The sequence below is a fragment of the Chelmon rostratus genome, chromosome 7, assembly GCF_017976325.1.
Source record: "Chelmon rostratus isolate fCheRos1 chromosome 7, fCheRos1.pri, whole genome shotgun sequence".
Classification (NCBI taxonomy): Eukaryota; Metazoa; Chordata; class Actinopteri; order Chaetodontiformes; family Chaetodontidae; genus Chelmon; species Chelmon rostratus.
In genome coordinates this window covers 2,667,711-2,688,279 of record NC_055664.1, presented here as the reverse complement: position 1 = coordinate 2,688,279, position 20,569 = coordinate 2,667,711, and the positions used below count along the sequence as shown (strand labels likewise).

Here is a 20,569-nt window from a genome sequence, read left to right as displayed (position 1 = left end):
CTAATCCTCTCACCACCACAGCACCACACTAATATACGAGCAGTTTTATTTCCACTGGGCAGCAGGGTAGGCATTAGGGTTAGGCAAATGCTAACAGGGTCAAGCCAAAGTCAACCACCTCTAATGTAGTAGAGAGGCTGCAGTCAGACTAATTACATACTTATTTGACTAATTATCAACACAAAGTGGTTTTATTTTTAGCTGAGAATTTAACTGGAGTCCACTCAAGTTTGCATGTGTTATTATCTTCCTGGTTTCTAATTAAAAGTTGTGTTACTTAGTTTAAATGTATCAATTTATCATGGTACCTTCACTTCGAATGATGAAACCTATACAAATGAGATCCGACTTTGCATTTTGGGGGTTGTTTGTTAACTATACCATTTTGGCAAAGACTGAGCAGCCCATTTTACAGTTGGCAAACAAAATTTGGCCACGCTCTCTGGTCATCACACTATGTAACAGTATGAATGCTGCTAAAAAAAAACCCCAAACATATCTTCTTGTTAATTTCTCATCACCTTTCAGCGGACGTATGCAGACACAAGTCTATTCACGAGAAGCTGGGATCAGCCCATATCATCAGCTTGGGCGATGTAGTCATTGGGCTCGAATGAATTTTTAAGAATTAAGAATGATGCAGAAATCAGATGAACCCTTATTTCTTGATAGTGAACTATCATAAAGGCAGCTCCATCCTACTACAGAGAGAACAAACTGAAAATCTGCAGGTGAAGCTCACAGGTGGACTCAAGGACCCAGTGACATCACATTTGGGTGTGGTTACAGGTTCAACAGTGAACACTCTTGTGATGCATCCTTTGATGCCAGGAAACTGGCTTTAAATGACACTTTAAATTTGTTTGGATGTAAAAATGGTCAAAAGTAACATAACGATTATGCCTCACAGAAATGGGGAAGTTACATTCACCTTGGCAAAGTGGCACTATCTCCGTTTTATACCTTTTCAAAAATTCTCGAGCATCCCTGAACCTCATCCATACTTCATTCGACAGAGGAAAAGGACACAGGCAGGGAAGGAAGGCTGAAAGGAATGGGGGTATAGCGGTAGGGTCAAGGCTGCAAAGAAAAAGAGAGAAAACAACAGAGGAGAGAGGGGCAAGAGGTGCTTATGGTTCATTTGATGTACAGTGGGCTGAAACCAAGGGCTGTGTTTTTCTACGCGCTTCACAGGCAGACCACCTGTGAGCACTTAGATATTAATAGATATGAAAAAAGGTGTGTGTGCGTGGCTAACCTAGCTGAGAACCTGCCATTAGTTTGACATTACTATGCTGGAACTGCAGCTTTTAACAGGGCAAAACTCGCTTGGCTTTAAAGTTGTGCCGACACACAAGGGGCAGGCACCATAGCGGTCAAGTTCACAAAGCATGACTGTTCTCAAGGCAGAGCTCCAGGCTTGTTCTTTCATCACCTTAAGTGGAAAACACACTACTTAAATCTGTTTTTTATGGAGCATTTACATATTTGCACACTTCCTGCTGGAATTGTTTAAAAGAGGAGAGGGTTTGTTTTGTCATACGCCAGAAGGCTGTCCAATGGGTACAACAGAGGACGAACAGACTGCACGAGGAGCTGAAAGAAGGAGCCTCTGTTCCTACTTCACCTGCAAGAGTTCATCCACCAAAGCCACAACCCCAATTTACTGCTACTAATCCAAATTCCCAATGAATCCTAATACTTTTGCTTTGTTTCTTGCTGTGGTTTCCCAACAGGTTCTCACAGCAGCTTAGAGAGAACTTTAACACCAGGCTTCTTTTGATGCCATGTTTAAAAAGCCCCAAAACAAATTGCTCCCATCCACAATATCCTGATAAAGAATTTGGGACTGTGATCAGCACTTAATCCCCTTTCTGAGCAAACAGGGAGACACTGAGGCTGGAGAGGTAAGCTCCTTGCACTTACATGGCCTCTTTCTCAGACTTCTGTTCAGTTGTGTCAGCTAATGAAATCCTTTTAAATATTCACAGCCGCCGGTCATAGGTAAGATTTTGCTGTGGTCCAATTGTCCATTGATGAAAAAAACAAAACAAAACAAAACAAAAAATGGAAAGGGAGCTTTGTGTGTGGCTGCATGAGAAAGTTCAGTTAATTAAAATTCAGGCTTTTGCACAATGCTGAAAATTTCTGAATTGCAAAATCGAGATTTCTTAATTCTAACACAGGCAACCGCAATACCTTGTTGCTCTCTGTCAAACTAACAATGCCATGTGGCAAATTAGCTCACAATCGTGAGTCACAAACAGTAATGTAAACTGTAATGTGGACATGCGTGCAAACTGAGTAGCAGGAGGGTCTACCAGTCATGACAGCCATTCAACTGGTGCTGATCTGTTTTTCTGGAATAAAAAGAAGTAAGCATAGTCATGACGGCCTTGTAAGTACTGATACAGAAGACTATCATTTCAATCATGTGTCTTCTAGAGGCCAGAGTTAAGGATGTCAGCCTGGTTATCCACTGATTTAATATTTTAGTCCAAAGCAAAATCGCAACATGAACTTTGACCTTTCGTCTAGTGCTAAAATGAAGCTAAAATTTGCACTTCTGTCTAAGAAATGTCCTAATAAAATGGGCAGTGTGATGAAACTTACATCTTCTCCATTTCATTTTGGACATTCTAATTCCTTTCCAAGAGCACTGCTGCCAGCACAAACAAACCAGCGCTCAAATCATGGGAAGAAGAAACTTAGCAACTTACCTCTACCACCCACTTACACACATACCATAAAGAGGTTACAAATGACCTGCATGTTACCACATTGTGTGGGCTGTGAATGACTCCACACTGCTGAGGTGTTTGGTGTTGGTGAGTGTTGGGCATGGGGGAGCTGGGGTGAGTCTTTCTCAGCCAAGCTTTCCAGAGGCCCCGAGTCATGGTCACTGAGTCCAGTTACTCTCCTTAGGTCTGGCCATGTAACCACTTTTTTCCAGACCTGAGTTACACTGATCTACTGTAAGTAGTCTGCCTTCAGTATTCGCTACCTTTAACATGTGGTTGCCTGGTGGAAAAGTGTTTGTTCAGTGCTTCTCACTCTCACTGGACGGATACCATCACCTCTTAGGGTGCATGTGGTGATCTCTTTGTTGTGGCTGTGAATTGCACGTTTTCATGAGCAGCCGACATCGCTAATATTTCATAGATTCAGTGGCCTTCATGACAGATAAGATAGTTAGATAGTCTAGCAATGCGTGATTTTGAACCATTGTGTTACTTATTTACCTATAATGCTGTTAGACATCCACAAAGGAATCAGAATAAAAAAATAAGGCGAAGAACTGTTGTTCCTCTTCTCTACCAGAGTTATCAAAGTAATTTCTGAATTACTTCAGAGAGTGTTCAGCCCTGCAGTAATGTTACAATGGACCGCCTGATGCATCAGGTGGAGATCTGGATTAGGGAGGCTATAGTAGTCTATGACGTCATATAATTATTATTCAGCTTTGTGCTAAATGTTCATTCAAAAACAACTGAAATATGTTTCTTTTTTGATGAACTCGTCCTTTAAAGGACTTCAAAATATTCCTGGATATTAATCTGTAGAACAGGAAACCATATCCATATCACACTGAATGGCCAATGCGTGGTTTTATGTCAGTTCTTTGTCGCTCTGTCTCTGCTAGCATGGACAGGGCTGAATACTAGTAAATTCTACATGGAAATTGCAAACATAGCTCAGGTACCTGCCCCAAGCTTTGACAACTTCTTAGACAAAGGCTGTAACTAAAAAGTCAAGATATAACGAACAGTGTTACAACAGTGCAAGTAAAATTCCTAGTCAGAGGAAAAAGCCATCTTATCCCAGTCAAAATACTGAAAAAGGCGACAGGAGACAGCCCTGCAGAGAAGCTGTTGTAAATCACATCAGAGCCAGCTGTGAGTGCTAATTGCTATCTTGGTGTGAAGACACAACTCAATCCATGCTAAATGTGTGGCTTTAAATGTGTGGCCAAGTGAAGCTGCTTGTGTGTGGGAATTCCCCTCGTGTTCAACATGTGCGTGTGGGTCCAGGGTTTTTCGGCGACTGCCTGGTTTCTTTCACACATCAGTAAAATGGAGAGACAGAGTTATTACACCATGGAGAGCTGCCTTCACGGCACAGCTGCCTCAATGGTCAGGCTCAACGACCCAGGCTATTCATTAGACCAGCCTGTTACTAAACCAGGGATATGGTTTATGGGACAGTTCCGTGTGGGGAGATTCAGTCTTGATTCATCTGCCATTACTCCTGGCTTTGATGGGGTATTCAAGACTACCATATTCAGAACATTCAGACGGCTGCGCAAAAATTAAGTTCTGATTCTGTGGTAGCCTGCTGTGTTTCATAAGACTGAAAAAGGTAACGAAAGAGATTGTTCATAGGACCAGAGTGGAAGTACACTGTACTTTAATCCGACTACTTTGAGCTACTGGTAATGCTATTGTATTGAGCATGTCCAATTGTTCTGCTGCTTCATAGCTCTCCTCCACTACGCTTGAGAAGAAACTTTTGTACTTTTTGCTTTGACGTGCATTTGAGTGCTGCAGTTACTTTGCAGATTAAAGGCCTCTTCAAACATGCAACTCTTAACATAAATGTGACAGCAATTTAACATGTCAGTCTCATCTAAATAGCTTCAGAGTCACAACACATATCTCACCAGGCTGGACCTACAAACATTCTATATCACTTTCTACACAGCACAAGTCTGAACTGAATGTTGTCATATGAACATAATGGCTGCAGCAGCACAGACAAAAATGCAATGTTCATCTTGTTGGCCTGATAATTCGACTTGCCTGTGAAAAATTACTACGCTGGTCTTTATCAGTCAGTGTAATAAACTATGAAACACTTTAAATTGTTTGACTGATCATTCCTTCCATAAAAATAGCAGCCTAACAAAAAAACAAAATAGAAATGCTGTCTGCTCTTATTTAATTTCCTTGAGCCGGACACTTCATGACAAACTAACTAAAAACTGTGCTTCACTGCCTTATCTGCAGTTGATGCTCCCTTCTGACAACTTTTTAGTAGAATGTAATAATTATACACGGTCAACTGTAAATCAAAATGCAGATTTAATTATTATGGTTTTACCTGACAAACATGCAAAACAGGTGAGAGTGCTTTTTCTGCCCTAAATACTATCTCAGGAGCTTCGTCCGAGGCTGCATTTAGTCTGAAAAACATCTGCTCATTAGAAGGTAGGGTGACCTAAATGGCAAAACCCAGGGGAACACAGTCCACAAAGTCCACAGTGCTGCTCATTAATTGTTGAGAGCTTTCAGTAATAAGTGAAGGTGAGGCAAAACGGTGTTTATCAACATTTTTATGGCTGTGACTAATGATTATATTCACTATTGGAGGGCACTGTTTCCACAGATTTCAGGGAGTAAAACAAACTGCAGCTGTAAAATTGGTGGGGATAAAGATAGTATTTGGAAAAGTGGGGAATGTGCCCCCCATCCCCACTGGAAATAAAGCTGATACCATTATATATCACAAAATGTGATGCAATCTAATTGGTTAAACTACTGTGCTCAATCGTACGGTAACGGTAACAATGATATAATTATATATAGAATTCAACACACAAAATAAAACACTAAAACAAGCTAGTCTCCATATTGAATACTTTTAGTTCTGATACTTAAAAACATGTTACAGATAAGATTTTTGGTATATATTAATGCAGGACTAAAACTTAAAATGAACAGCTTTTACTAAGTAAAGAGTCTGAATACTTCTTCCACCACTGCATGTGAAGCACTTGATCAGACTGAGTAGGACTGAAGAAAAAGAGGTTTGAGAGGATAAAGAGCAGAGGGTGGTGACTCGCGTGGTTGCTGGATCAATCACTCCATCTAGTGCCAGTCATAGTCAAACGTAATGCTCAAGTTGTTGGACAATATCTCTGCCATCACAACATGAGTGTATTTTGACCTTGGCATCATACCTAATAATCAAGTCAAGGATCGTTAAGAGCAAGTGAAGAGGACGAGACGTGAAAGAAAACAAGCACACACACATTGCAGCTGTTAAAGAGAGCGCTTTGCCGCTGCACTTCATCTGCGTCCCTCTAATTACACCACTAGGAATAGATCCACAGATCCTCCGAAGCGCCGCAAAGCGCCAGCCGCCACACCAAGAACTGGCGGCCACCGGTCCGCCCTCTGTAGAGCCTCCAACACACACAAGCCACTGGGGTTTCTTACATAACTCTTCCCAGCCAAAAACTTCTGGGCTTTCCAGGCTCTGTTTGAGTCATATCATTGTTTCCTGCTAAGTCTATCTTTCTTGTTTCTGCCATGTTGAGCTTGACCACTGTGAAGGGAGCCTCAGTAGAGCCAGGAAGGTAGTTCAGTAAAAGCCACTTCCCCAAACTCCCTGGAAAGAGTTCACTTAGAGCCAGACCAATGAACCTGTCACTCAGGATTTGGGCTCTGATCAAATCAAGAGGCCTCTAATTATGGGACACTCCACTGCAGGCTGCTCAGAAATGAAAATGAATATAAGAATAAACAATGATGAAAGGAGTCCTGCAATCACAACAGTGGAAAAGAGGAGAGTCTACGCTTGTATGAAGAGTCATCCTAATCTCATTACATGCCCTAACTGCAAAGAAAAAATGGGAAATCTGTGTTTTTTGGCTACACTTCTGGTGTTGGTTTCAGCTGTAATTTAAACATTTATTAGCCCTTCAGATTTGGCTCACAGTAAATGAGTCAGAAAGATTAAAAGTGTGTTTTTGAAGTTGACGGTGCCCTGTGGAAAGGGTCACAGGGGATTCTGTCGGCTTTCTGATTCAGCAGTTACCAGTACACTGAAACTAAGTGCCACATGTGCTGCATTTTGTTATGTTGATGGTGCACTTCTGGAGAAACCCAGCTTGGATGCTTGAGGAAAAAGAGGTTTTAAAAAGATCTGGAAATCACTGGTCACCAACTTTTTTGTTAAAATAAAGCTGACCAAAGACACCTTGAAAACAAGGCAGAGCAAAGTGACTTTGACTGAACTAGCCACCTGAAAAATGTAGCAGCAATATTCATTTTCCTTTCAGCTCTGTTTTGGTCTCCACCAAAAAGACTGAACTTCTTCTGTTGGCAAGTTGGTGTTTGACGTGGACCATACAGAAGGTTAACAAGGCATCTTCCAAAGTAAAGCGTTTTTAGTATAAAACATCCTTTGTGTATTACAATGCATTGTTTCCTTGTCTGTGGATGGTAACACAAAAAGGGGATTTTGTGCTGACTTTGGAAGATTGTTACTTAATTTGGCTAACTCAGACTGTCAAAGCCTGATACTAGCTTTGTGGATTTTGTCCCACATCTCTAAGATTATAGTTGGGCTAGAAACATATCAATTCATAGCCAGAATGGAGAGGAGAAATGATTGGTGGTGAATATTGTAGTTATCTTAATTTTATTCTTTCTAATCTTTTTATCTTTCTTACTATCTGTTCCTAACATGGGGGTTGCGATGAAAATTTCATTGACATGCTCAATGACAATAAAGACTCTTGAATCTTGAATAACTCTTTCAGTTTATATACATGGATGTACTGAAAACTATCAACTACAAACCAGAAAAAAAAGAAACTAAAATATACATTTTACTATATTGGTACATTTCATTGGTATATTTTATTGTTTTCTGTTTATATACATTTTAGTATATTTCAGCTGCTGTTGGCACATTTCACTGGTATATTTTATTGTTTATTGTTTAGTATATTTTATTGTCTTAGTATATTTTCATTTCTGGTATATTTTTAATTGCATTTACAAATATTTTTATTGCATGTTGGTTTATTTTATTGTAGTATCCTAATTTTATTTTAGAATCTTATTATCTTCTAACATGGGGGTTGCAATGCAAATTTCATTGGCATGTCATACTCAATGACAATAAAGAATCTTGAATCTTGAATCTTAAAATTTTAGAGATGAAGAAGGGACACCATCAACTATTTGATAAGGTTTAGGGAAAGATTTAGGTTTAGTCACCAAAACTACTTGGCTATGTTTAGGAAAAGACCATGGTTTGCATTAAAATTGGGATGTTAATTAGGTAACTGCGTGAGTTACAGTAAAATATGTGCTTAAATACATAACCAAAAAGCAAAGGACGAATGTAGTATAAATAGTGACAATCAAGCTCTCTTAACCAAAATACTGATTTCTTTCTAGTTTCCACGATTTTTAAGTATCCACTGATTGTCAGAAGAAACAAAAATCTACCGTGTGTAGAACCAATTATCCTGCAATCTTTTGCATACTAATTAGGCAGAGTTAACATGTTCTCACCCTGGAACACGGCCACAACACTAGATCCAAAAATATCATGTCTACTTCCTACTAACAGAACACTGTCTGGCAGAGATTAAAACGTGTTGCTCTCTTTGATGTGATTTTAAGCAGGCTTTTGTGCCGTGAACTGCACTGAACTGGTTCGTGCTATGTATGTGATTTTTGTTGAGGTGAGGGTGGGAGTAGGTACGGTCTAGACAACCATGTCTTGTCTGTCTTTGTCTGCAATATCATCCAGTTCCTGCTCAGACAGAGCTGCTGAGTTTAGTCATAAGTCTACATAAGTGAAGGATTCTTGGGGCTTGGAGGTCATGGGGTGAGAGCCATCTCTCAGCAGCTCCTTTATTAACTGCACATGCACACACAACACACACACAGCATTAAATACATGAACACACATGCTTACACACATACACACCACAGGACCATACACAAGCTGACACATCGCACGCACAGACTTGACGAGGTAGCCTGTTCACACTTACAAAGCATCTACTGTCCCTTTCCTTTTGGGGTGGAGGTCAGCAATGCTAAGAAAGTGGGAAAGGAGACGCCAGAGTAAAATAATGTGGTGAAAGGGGAGTGTGAGATTTGCACATGGAAACTAATCTCAGCACACGGCTTGATGAAATCACAGAGTACATCAGCACAAAGTACATTTTTGACATTTTTTTCAGCTGATTCAAGGACCCAGTTGTCACTTAGGTGGCAGCATGTCTATTGAATGACAAGGTACAGACTTAACAGAAACCCACTTAACAGAAACACCAGTGGAAATGAGTTAAAGCAGAAAACATGCAAACCATCCAATTCCTAGCTACTCTCCTAAGTATGACATGTATGGTGCATGGATGAAACAGATATGTGTAGGAACTAAGAAACATGTAACACAAACACAGAGATGTGAGTCAATGCATGAACGGCCATCATTTTCTTAAAATAAGCCATCAGCCACTGTCATCAAGTATACCGCAGCAACCTGCATAGATAACCAGGTTATAACATGTAACACATGTTACTAAACGTTAAATTGATCAACATGGAACTAAAACTTTCTCTGGTTGTTATAGAGCTTGTGCTACAGTACAGGTTGTGAACTCCGCTGGTCACAACCAGAATCTTTCAGTGCTGACCAGAAAGCTCAGCCAGAAAACACAATGATTTTCAGTTGTTTAGTTTTGAAAAACCCAATTTTTTGCCATCGTTGCACTGTGTTGAGGTGAATGCCACAGTAAGGTGAACATATTAGGGCCTACCTTTGTTTCAGGAAAAGACAGAAGCACAAGACACATAATGACCCCTATGTGGTACAGATCTTGTTTAAAGACTGTCAGACTCCTGCACTTTAAATCAAATGTCAAAAGTATTTCTGGTTGTCTGTTTCATTTCTTTAACTGTACGAACATGATCATTAATATGAAATAAATGATAAAAATGCTTCTTTCACGATCGGAATACAGCAAGAGGTCACAATTATTCATAAGCCTGAATTTAAGCACTCAAATACCACATACAAAGAGATATATGTTTTCAATTTGACTTGTGTTCACAGTGCATCAGTACCAGGGGACTGCTGGCTTTCAGCCTGAGGCAGACTGCATGGAACACTTAAACCTGTGGTGAAGCTAAGCCTACAAACTAGCCTGACTGAGGAGACCGGACTCTGGAGGGATACAGGTCCACTGTAACTCAGGTCATACTAGTTTATGAAACAACATTTCCTGAAATTACTTTTAGCCTTCACTAAAGTGTGCTCATCTTAATTTGCACTCTTGTTTTTTGAAACACCTGTCAGATTACCTTGGAGACAGATCCAACTGAGCAGAGAAACAAAGGCAGGCATTATCATATTTCAAATGATGCTCATATCTTTATGAGTTTGAATGTTTTTCATTAGTTTCTTCCATGGATTTTAAGCCCTTTTGCATTCTTAATATTCATCCACTGTTACCCTGAATAAAAAGAGACTTTCAGCATCCTTAGTCACAGGTTTCTATAACCACTCTTGTTAATTAGGGTACATTATCCAACCAGAAAGGTTCAGAGGAGAATTTTTACAGAACCAAATTAATAGATTTGTTATACTGGTTCAGGTTGGGTGTAGATTAAAACTCTTGCAGTTGCATATGTCACCTATTTCCTATTTGTGACACGTGAATGACCTGCATGTGTTGCCTTTGTCTTGAGGTTGGTGTAAAAGCATGTGTCGGGGAAACACATGTTAATTGAGTACAATATGAATACACGCCACACACGAGTCAACCATGTAACCTGAATGTAAGTCCAGTATCTTTCTTGGTTTCTTCTGAACTTGCATGTATGTGTGTGTGGAGTTAGTGAGTGTGTGTCTTACCACTGGGGTTGAATTGCATGCAGGATATGGGTTTGTCATGAGCTGGGAAGTGAGCCACCACTCCTTCTCCGTCCGAGTCCTCACTCACCAAGACCTGGAGTATATATACACACACACCACCACACCACCGTAGCCACACACACACACACACAGACACACACAAAGAAACTCCAAATCATTTTCTAACAATGAGAACATTGAACCCAGAACGGGACTTTCCCATGCTCAAGGATTTCTCTTCACATTTTGGTTTGGTCTGATATCATCACCACACTCAGCAGTGTTCTTTGACATCACCCCATAGTGAAATAGCTGGACATTAAACTCCTTTCTGAATGTGCCATTGCCCTCTTGTGGATAGAAAATAATTAGAAAACCACGTTACCTAACACACAAGCACTTTGTTCAAAACCTTCTGTTTGTGCTGTATCGAAGAATTTCTGAACGATCAAAATCTGAGCTATATCTCATTAGTGCTGGTGTTTCAGTAAGAGGCCAGTGCGGACGGTGGATAGTCCAACAACAGAGACAAGAATATGGACAAATTTACTTTGGCAATAATGTGGCTTTTCACATGTGGCTTTGACAATACCCCATGACAGCGGGTTTTCCCGTAAACAGGCACAAACTGGCGTCAAATGCAGCTTTGGCTTGCTACTTCTGAAACTTGCCTAAGAAAATGAAATTATAAGTCACTTTGCACTGAACTACAGGCTGCTCCTAAATCTCTGTATGAAGTCTGCTGTCAAGACTGGGACAAATCTAACAAAGGCTGAGCTGAGACCAGGAGCTGGCAGAAAACCCCTTTAGTCACGAAGAGAGATTAGAAATAAGCCCAGACATGAGGCCACTTTGTGCACGAGTGTGTGTGTGTGAGAGAGAGAGGGAACATATACACAGGGTTAAATCTGGCCCCAGCGTTGCATTAACGATGTCAGGAAGGCTGGCTGAGCATTTTAAATAGGAACTACTCTAAACAAGAAACAGCCTCTAAAAACTAAAGGGTTTCGTCTCGGACTACAAGCAAGAAAATAAGCAGGAAAAAAAGAAAAAAAAAGGGGGAGAACAGAAAGAAAGAGGCTGTTGACATGAAGCAGATCACTTTTATTACAGTGCAGGCAGACAATGTTGTTCTGTGAGGGAATCCTGCTGGAGCCCTTTGAAACAGGAGTGTGCTCCAGAGAACCGAGCCCGTCGGTACACAGGGGACAGTGTGTGTGCCTGTGTGTTACGAGGCTGCTGTTCCAAATAAGGAATTTCAAAGCCCAGAAGAGATGGGAATATCCTGGACCTCACCTCTATCATATCCCTGCCTTTTCCCATTCCTCCAAAAGCCAGCCCCCGACCCTCCCACTCCTCACTTCCCTGTCAATTTCTGCTCCACTCCTAGCTCTCCCCTCCCTGCCTGCCTGGCCTAGCCAGTGTTTACGGCCAGTGTACGGTTACAGTGTGTCGGCTGGTGACAGAGTGCAGGCCTGCTTCTGAAGGCTTAGGTCCAGCTTAGAAGACAGCACACTGGCTGCAGGGCAACTACAGTCGCTGTGTAAGAGAGAAGGAGAAGGCAGTGAGTGTGTGTGTGGTGACTACATCACTGACAAACTGTACTATGTACGCTACCACGCCTCATTAAAAATGTGACAGCTTCTGCAGTGTGATTAATCATGGTCTGGAGTGGCTGAGGAGAATTAAAGGGATGAAAGCTTTTAGGATTTCTTTAGACGTTAAGGGGAGATCCTGTTGAGGGCAAATGGTTTGGTTCAAACCAGAACAAGGGTTAGACCCATACATTAGTATGTACTTTCAGTATACAGGTATATGCACCTTGTACCTTCATTTTTTTTCATCATTACTATTTGCATTTGCATTTTGATGGCTGCTTGCCTTTTGATAAGGTCATGCAAATCTTTTTATTAATTTCTGCATAACTCCTAATGTGATATGGACACTAGCAGCTGGGGGTGTGTTTTTTGTGCATGATGTGTCATATCATACACTGCGCAGTAGCATCATCTTGGCTTATTTCTGCCACAGCTACAGACAGTAGCAGCAAGCACGGAAAAAGCATGAAAGTGAAAGTGAAGCTGCTGCCTGCTCTTCTATAGAAGCAAAGGAGGGGAACAGAAAAAAGCAGAAGCAGATGAGAGGAGAGATAATTATGCGAGGAGAGCACAACAGCAAAGAACCACATTGACAGACAACACTGTTGTTTAATTATACTGCATGTTAAGAAATTAACAAAATTGTCACAGCTCATTGGGTTTAGGATATGTGCTGCAAATGTACAATGAATACTATGCTATGATATCAGCTGCATTTTCTTCTTTTCCTCTTCCTCTTCCATGGACATAAGGTTTTTGTTGCCTTAGATGATAGTAGTATTTTTGAGTATTTTCTCACATCATCATGAATTTTGTTTCTGCACCCCAACACACAACTTGCATTTTTTTATGAGAAACAATTTACAACAGAAAAAATATACGTGGCTGGAAACATAGTTCTCACTCACTTCCTAAATCCCCCATAAAAATGGCTAAATTGAATGCTAAGACCTTATTTGACATATGGTGCACTCGTTCAGCCTGGAGCTTCATGTGAGGTTATGGACCAACAGCTGACTGTTTACAGAGAGTCTCTCCTACCAGGGCTGCTAAAACAGGGCTGTGGCTAAAAGCTTGGCTGTTAAAATATGCAGCAAATCTAAGTCACACCTTTCAGCGAGTCGTGCAGAGTGAGGTGAATGGGCCTGAGTGTGTCCAAGCCACAGAAAAAAGAAAAAAAAGCCAGTCTTGAAGATTTTGCTGTTTCCCACCGAGCCGCAGATGCCAAAGTTATGTTTACCTGGGTCACACACGACGAGACCGGAGAGGCAAAAAAACCAAGAACAAACTGGTGCCAATTTAGTCTTTCATGTGTCTGTGTATGCATTATGCATAGAAGGGTCCAGTTGGGGGGAAATGTAAGTATTTACAGGTCTAGCCAGTACAGATGACACTCTATTAAACAATGACGGTCACCTGGTAACAGTTTCTGGTTAACCACCATGCTTGATCCAAAAGGGAAATACTGAGTTACTCAGTTTCTGTCTGAGGGTTTGCTAGGATGCAGGGAGGGGGGCTGTCAAGTTTACAAGAACCTAATCTTTTTTTTTCTTTGTATAATTCAAGTCATAGTGAAACTCATGGGCCAGGGCATACACAGATGGGTGACAATTGAAAAGAGCAATCAACATAAAGTGTGTGTTAAAATGTGTTGTTCCGCAATGAGTCTCCAAAACAGCTTCACTGCTGAAAGAACTACTTGGCAGAGGAACTTGTTATCGTCATTAACTTGCCAATGTTGAAAATATTAGAGTGAGCTATATTAAAGCTTCAAGTTAAAATTTAAGTATTAGTATGTTGAAAATATGACCCTCCAACACCCTCAAAAGTATGACCTATTTTCTAATGACAATGAACAGACCTCATTAAGACCTTATTTGGACTGCTGTAACTTATCAACTTTCTGGCCTAAATCTGGTTGACATTTATTTACCTTGGTCTAATACTTTAATGGTGCTGCATTCATTTGCTTCTTAAAGCACATGAGAAAAATACAGTGAAACAATTTACATTTAAAGGTTGTTTTTTCACCAACTTGATGGATTCTGCTTTACAGCTGTCTTTGTCCTCATGGCATGTGCATTTAAGGCCCAGCAAAAGTGAAAACATGATTGTTAGACTTTTCAGATGAAACCTTTGTCTATGATTTAATGTCGGGTGCCATTTGCGACAATTACAAATGAAAGCAGATGTTTGAAAGCATTTTAGATTTAAAAACAAAAGGCAAGGTTTTGAATTGAATAAAAAGAATTTCATCTCTAAGCTCTGACAATGAAGGATTCAAAGAGTTGAAACACAGAAACACAACTATAGAATAATACATTATTAAATCTGACAGTCACGTGTGTTTATATTTCCAGTGTGTGGTGTATATTTTTTTTTATGTCACTCTAACAGGTACAAGTCTGCACTGCAGTCTGACAGTTATTTTACCAAGTGAGGAGGGAAAAAGAAAAATAATTTTGCCCCTATTTTATCCCAACACCCTAGCAATAATACCCATGATCACATATTTCAGAAAAATGAATACATATTGTAGTTTGTACAAAAAGTGTGTGTATACTGCTGTTTGGCATATAACACTGATATTACATGAATTGTTAGATAATGTCTGGCAAAGGTGCATCACTCTGTTGTAATGTCCATAAAGAGTGAACAACGGGTGTCTGTGACATGTACAAATCCACATTAACAATACCAAGCAAAAGCAGAAGCACTTGACTGACCTGTCCTTCACCGACACTGTGTGTGTCAATGATGGTGACCACACCGGGGTTGTGGGGGCTGCGGCGGCTCGCACTGTGAGGCGTACCCTCCTCGTCCGGAGTGCCTGCTGGGAGGGTGCCTGCCAACTGGGTGACAACTTTACCCACCATTGTCAAGCCTGTTTTTAAAGTCTGGAAGAACAAAGAAAAAGGATTAGATTTGGGTTTACAAATCCAACACCTGATATTTATATATATATATATATACATACATATATTTTTTTTAGTTCACTTAGTTTGAGCTCAATGAAAATGAGCAGACGAGTAAGTGCATAGGTGCATGTGCAATACAATAACTTGCAGTGCTGATGACTTGTAGCACTGCAGCCACAGGAGACACCCGTGTGTGTGCATGTGTGTGAGGCTCCTCTGTGTCCGCTTAAGGCCCAGCCAGGGTGTCTCGCTCAAACACACCTCTGTGGCTCGATTGAGGGAAATGGATAGTGCTGCTTAAGTGGAGTCTATCTCACCTACTACACTGTCTTTGCCTAATGGAGTCCAATGCGTGTGACTGTGTGTCTGTGTGTGTAAGCGCCAAAGGGGCCCCGGAGAGCCTAATCAGGCATTCAGACTAGGCGGCCCTGTCAATACAGCGTGGCGCCTCGCGTTTGTTGGGTCTGAGGATCACCCACTGTCTCTCTTTGCCACTTGGCCAGGCACACTAACAGTGTCTGCTGCCTGTGTGTGTGCGTGCGTACGCCTGCATTTGTGTGTGTGTGTGTGTGTGTGTGTGTAAAATGCCAGAAGAGCCATCAATTATTAAGTGAGGCGTTTGGGTCCTAATTGATCAACACTAATGTGTTTTCTAATCACTGCAGTTGTGGAGTTCTTAGTGGTAGTCCAAACAGGAGCTATTGATCTGCCGGTGGGGAGGGGGGTCTGGAGCAGATCATGCTTGATGGCTGACAAAAACACACTCACACTCACACTCACACTCACACACACACACACACACACACACACACACACACACACACACAGCTATGGCCTCATGTCGCCATCTTAACAGATTACAACATAATTTATGTGAAAGGTATTTCTCAATTATACTCTCAGGAGCGATAGGCAAGCGGATTGATGAGATACAAAAATGCTACCATAAGAGAGAAAATTTGGAACAAGGGGTCTAATTGGTCAGGGCTGTCGCACTCTCCCTTTTATCTTTCTTCTAAACAAAAGCCATTACACTTCAGTGCTACACCCCTTTTTGTTTCCATGTCTCTGGATGTCAGCACTAAGAGCCGGCGTGTCGCGCCACGAGCCAGAAGGAGATACCTTGTCATCTGTATTAAGATATATGGTCCTAAATGAGGAGAGGGCGGGCAAGCAGACTGCCTGTCTGGATATCAATACCCTGTGCTATTGTCTACCCCTTACCACGCCGCCAACCTGTTAGCGACACATTGCTCTTTTTGATGTACACCATCATTAGCCTGCTAATGAGACTTTTCTTACACTAGCTGTTCGTACTCATTTAGTACAGGGGGAAAGATATACTTGCTCTTCGTAAATCAATGAGCCTTTCCGACCAAATGGACAAACAGACTAGAACCATATGAGGAGCTAGCTAGTTAGCATGTGTTGGCAAGCAGCTAAATCAGACCAGGAATGAATTTCACCTGGTATCAAAGGGGGCTGTTGGCTGTTAGTGAGCCATCTTAGAGTGGCTCCCCTGTGGAGATGAGTGAAACTAGACTATTGCAGAGAAACAGATTACAGTGGGAAAAAAACAGATAGGCAGGTTGATGAAGTGTCTCATAAGCTCAGCCCCAGTCAGCCGGGCAGACCAGGTGGATCCAATGTCAGCACATTTACAGATGGTGTAGGCAGAGCAGGAAATATTGCATTATGTGCTATTTCATCTGAGCAACGGCTAAAGACAAAGGACCTTCATACAGATTACAGCCACTTTCTGAACATGAAAACCAATTTCCAATGTTTTAAGATTAAACCAGGCTAGTTTAGAGTCACTCATTCTGTAGTGAGACGTGACTGAGGTGTAGTTTCAAAGAAAGTGATCAAAGATTCTGCAGGTTCTTTCAGTTATAGCATCAAAAAGTTTGTAGACTGTGCTGCATTCAATCTAAACACGTTTTCCCCAAAATTGTAGTTGCTTTGATATTCAGTAAAAAAAAAGCCTTTTTGAAAGTAGCCTATGATAGCAAGCATTAGGCACTCATGTGAGCTCCAGTTTACAATAAACAGGGCTGCCCCTTGGCAGAAAAGACACCTCTGTGCATGCATTCACTAATAGAAAATAGGTGTGTAACAGTATGTTTGGGTCCCTAACTGTTCAGTACAGAACACTTTGCCACTTAGTTCAGTTTGGCACACCCATTTAAGCAAAAAATTTCAACATGCAAAAAATCAAACATGCAAAACCATTTGCGACAGTATCACCTGAATGCATCTATTTAAGGACTTGATCACTGCTATAATCTTCCTTCACCAGAGAATTTCAGTCAGTCCTTTGTGCCTGCTCAATGTAAACAACACAAGTTGCAGTCGTCCAGGAATTATCCAGTGCCTCGTAAGTGCCTCTCATAACTGCATGGACCTCCGTGGCTACAGAGAGTTACTTAACTGTGTAAACCTTTGACACAGAATTTTTATAAAGAATTTCTTTGGTGTTCCCCTGCTGTATTGCACACCTATAAAGCTGTGACCAGAAAAATTAGGTATCTACCAAACTATGAATTTTCAGTACCATTCATTCCCCCTAATTTAAATATAAAAGAAAGTGCAATCTTGCTGCTGCTTCTGTTGTGGATCAGCCAGTGTCGCCTTAGATAATGAAAGATAACATGAGATGAAACAAAGTGTTAAACTGCAAACAGTAATTTATACTCAGTATTTTTATACTACTTAGATATTTCCATTATCAAAAAATATAAGTTAAAAAAAAGAAAATCTCCAAACTTTGAGACCTAACAATGTGAAATATGATTTACTGCAATTGAGTGGCACTTCAACTCAATTATGTCTAATTGTGACTATTTAATGTAACAAGCCTGTAGTATATACATAAGATAGAAAGAGAGAAAGAGAGGAAAACAGTTAAATGTGTGGATGTATTGTCACTTGCTTTGGCTGCATTGATCACTGTGGCCGTATAGGACTGTGCATTGTCACCGCAAGCTCCTCCACGAGACTGGTGACATCTGATCAACTGCAAAACACAAAGATTTACAGCTAAATACAAGCATGTAGTGGAAGTCTACAGAAGATGCACGAAAAGAAAATTGTGGGGAAATTAAGATTTAAGACTTCCATAAGCCTCCCCTCTTCACTCTTTGGAAGAAATTAGTTTTGCTTTCAAAGATATGTTACACAAAAAAAAACAGCCAATCTGCACGGATTTCATTTCAAATACAATATCTCTTGAATGGCTCAGTCCAAGTATTACTATTACTGTTCAAACCAGATTTCCTCATTTCTGGAAATCCTTAGGCAGTCACACAAACAGCGGCCCCATCTGTCAATTACTTGAGTGGGCCAGTATCAAAACACTATTGTGCATTAAACGTATTGCAGAGTAGGCAATAGAACATTCTGTTTTTTGTAAATACTTAACAATCCCATTAAACAGAAGAGAACAGAAAACTCCTGTGCATCTGTTGATTTTCAAAATGTTATCATCTCTTGTGGACTCTTCTTGGAATGAGTTGTTTATCCAGACAGATTAAAGAGGGAGGAAATAGATAAAATGCATTTTTTGGATTGTAAATATGTCGCTTTTCTGATAAGCCACTTCTGCAATGGATGAGTGTGTGTGTGTGTGTGTGTGTGTGCGTGTGTGCGTGTGTGCGTGTGTGTGCGTGTGTGTGGAGACTACCTTGTTCTCAGCATAGGCCAACCAGCGGCTTGCCAGAGCTATTGGATTGAGGTTGGGGCCGGGGCAGGGGTAGCAGCCTGAAAAGACACCAAGAGAGTCAGAATAACAGAGGACACGAAAGATAATTCCAATAGAAATAATCACTGATACACATTTTGGTGAATAACGTCTTAATAAAAAGTTTACAAAAACAAACAAAAAAAAAACAAACAACAGGAATGCATATGCAGGGATTTTCGTAAGCCTCCTCCCTGAAGAGTGTCTGTAACTATCTTAAACCATTAATGTGTTTGTGGGGAGTCTCTCGTTTGGGAAGATAAATGGGAGTCTAATGAGGGTGACGTGCTTGTACGCTTGTGTGTGCACACACTATGACCTAATGGAGTCTGTGGTACCCAATAAATTGAGGATGGCTCCTCCGCTGATTGACCAACACAATAATCCCTGTGGGGACACACACATGCACACATTGACACGCAAACACGACCGGTGTGCTGCCAACAGAAATAAAAATAGCAACCAATAACCCTGAATGACAAACAAAGCTGTGCCTTCACAAACAGAAAAATTGCCTAAGAACATATTTTCTCAACCCACTCCAACAGATGTGGAAGTAAACAAGAACATGGATTGCTATGACTAACAGCAAAACTGAGCTCCAACTACAGGGGTGTCTATCCCTTCTGCTGCAAGACGGAACCAAGCAAAACCAGGCAAACGTGATTGTAAACAGGCTGGAGAAATGATTGATATCGTCACAAATATATTTAAATGCAAGCAGTCATTGTACGGACAGTGACAGTCTGCTTGTTTCCAGTGCGCGTAAACATGCGGGCAACAAAATGTTGATCCAATAATGATGGCCCCCGCTGCGTTCGAGTACATGAACCCTTGTCTCACACACACACACACACACACACACACACACACACACACACACACACACACACACACATGCGTGTACTGAGCTAATGTAAGTGTGTGGAGGTGTGAGGAAAATGGCTTGCTGACAATGGTTTAGTGCTCAGGGAGCAGATGAGGTGGAGACAGTAATTTAGTGTGCTGTGTTGGGAAAGGGGCTGGTGGGGAGAAGATGGGGGTGGGGGGGTTTGAGGTAAGCCACAAGGACTGCTGCTGGTAAAGCCAGAGAAGGCGAGGTTGTGAGATAACATGTGCTTGACATCCTGGGTGCAGAGCAGAGGGCTGAACAGGGAGAGGAAACAGACATGATAGGTGTACAGTGCAACTAACAGTTATGTTCATTATCAATAAATGTGCTGATTATTTTCACAATTGATTCTATAAAACTTCAATAAAACGTCCAAAAATTATGAACACACAATTTCACCTTTTTCCCCAGAGCCTAAAGTGACATCTTCAAAGGTCCTTCATCCAACCAAAAGCCCAAAACATCATAAATGTCAAAGAAAAGCAGCAAATCCTTACGTTTAAGAGGATGGACCCAGCAAATGTTTGACATTTTTGCTTGAACAGTGATTGAAACGACTAATTGATTATCAAGATAGGTGGAATCAACGGAAACGAAAGCAGGTTCTAGGCTTTTGCAGGCTGAACCCAAAAAGACCTTGGTGAGCATATATATTCTCTGTTTCTCCTACAACTGTACAGGCCTAGCACTCAGCCAAGCCAACAATGTTTCTCACCAGGCCAACAAAATCCTTATTTTCAGCCAAGATGCACTTGGT

General features: G+C 41.0%; 1 protein-coding gene across 1 annotated transcript in view; it reads right to left on the bottom strand.

The window, feature by feature from the left end:
* bcas3 (BCAS3 microtubule associated cell migration factor) overlaps positions 1-20,569 on the bottom strand; it is a 320,907-nt gene that overhangs the window by 263,773 nt on the left and 36,565 nt on the right. The window contains exons 10-13 of the mRNA XM_041941180.1: positions 18,864-18,940; positions 18,114-18,197; positions 14,990-15,160; positions 10,666-10,759 (exon numbers count right to left, since the gene is read on the bottom strand). Of these exons, the coding sequence (XP_041797114.1) occupies positions 10,666-10,759; positions 14,990-15,160; positions 18,114-18,197; positions 18,864-18,940 (426 nt within the window). The remainder of the gene's footprint in view (positions 1-10,665; positions 10,760-14,989; positions 15,161-18,113; positions 18,198-18,863; positions 18,941-20,569) is intronic.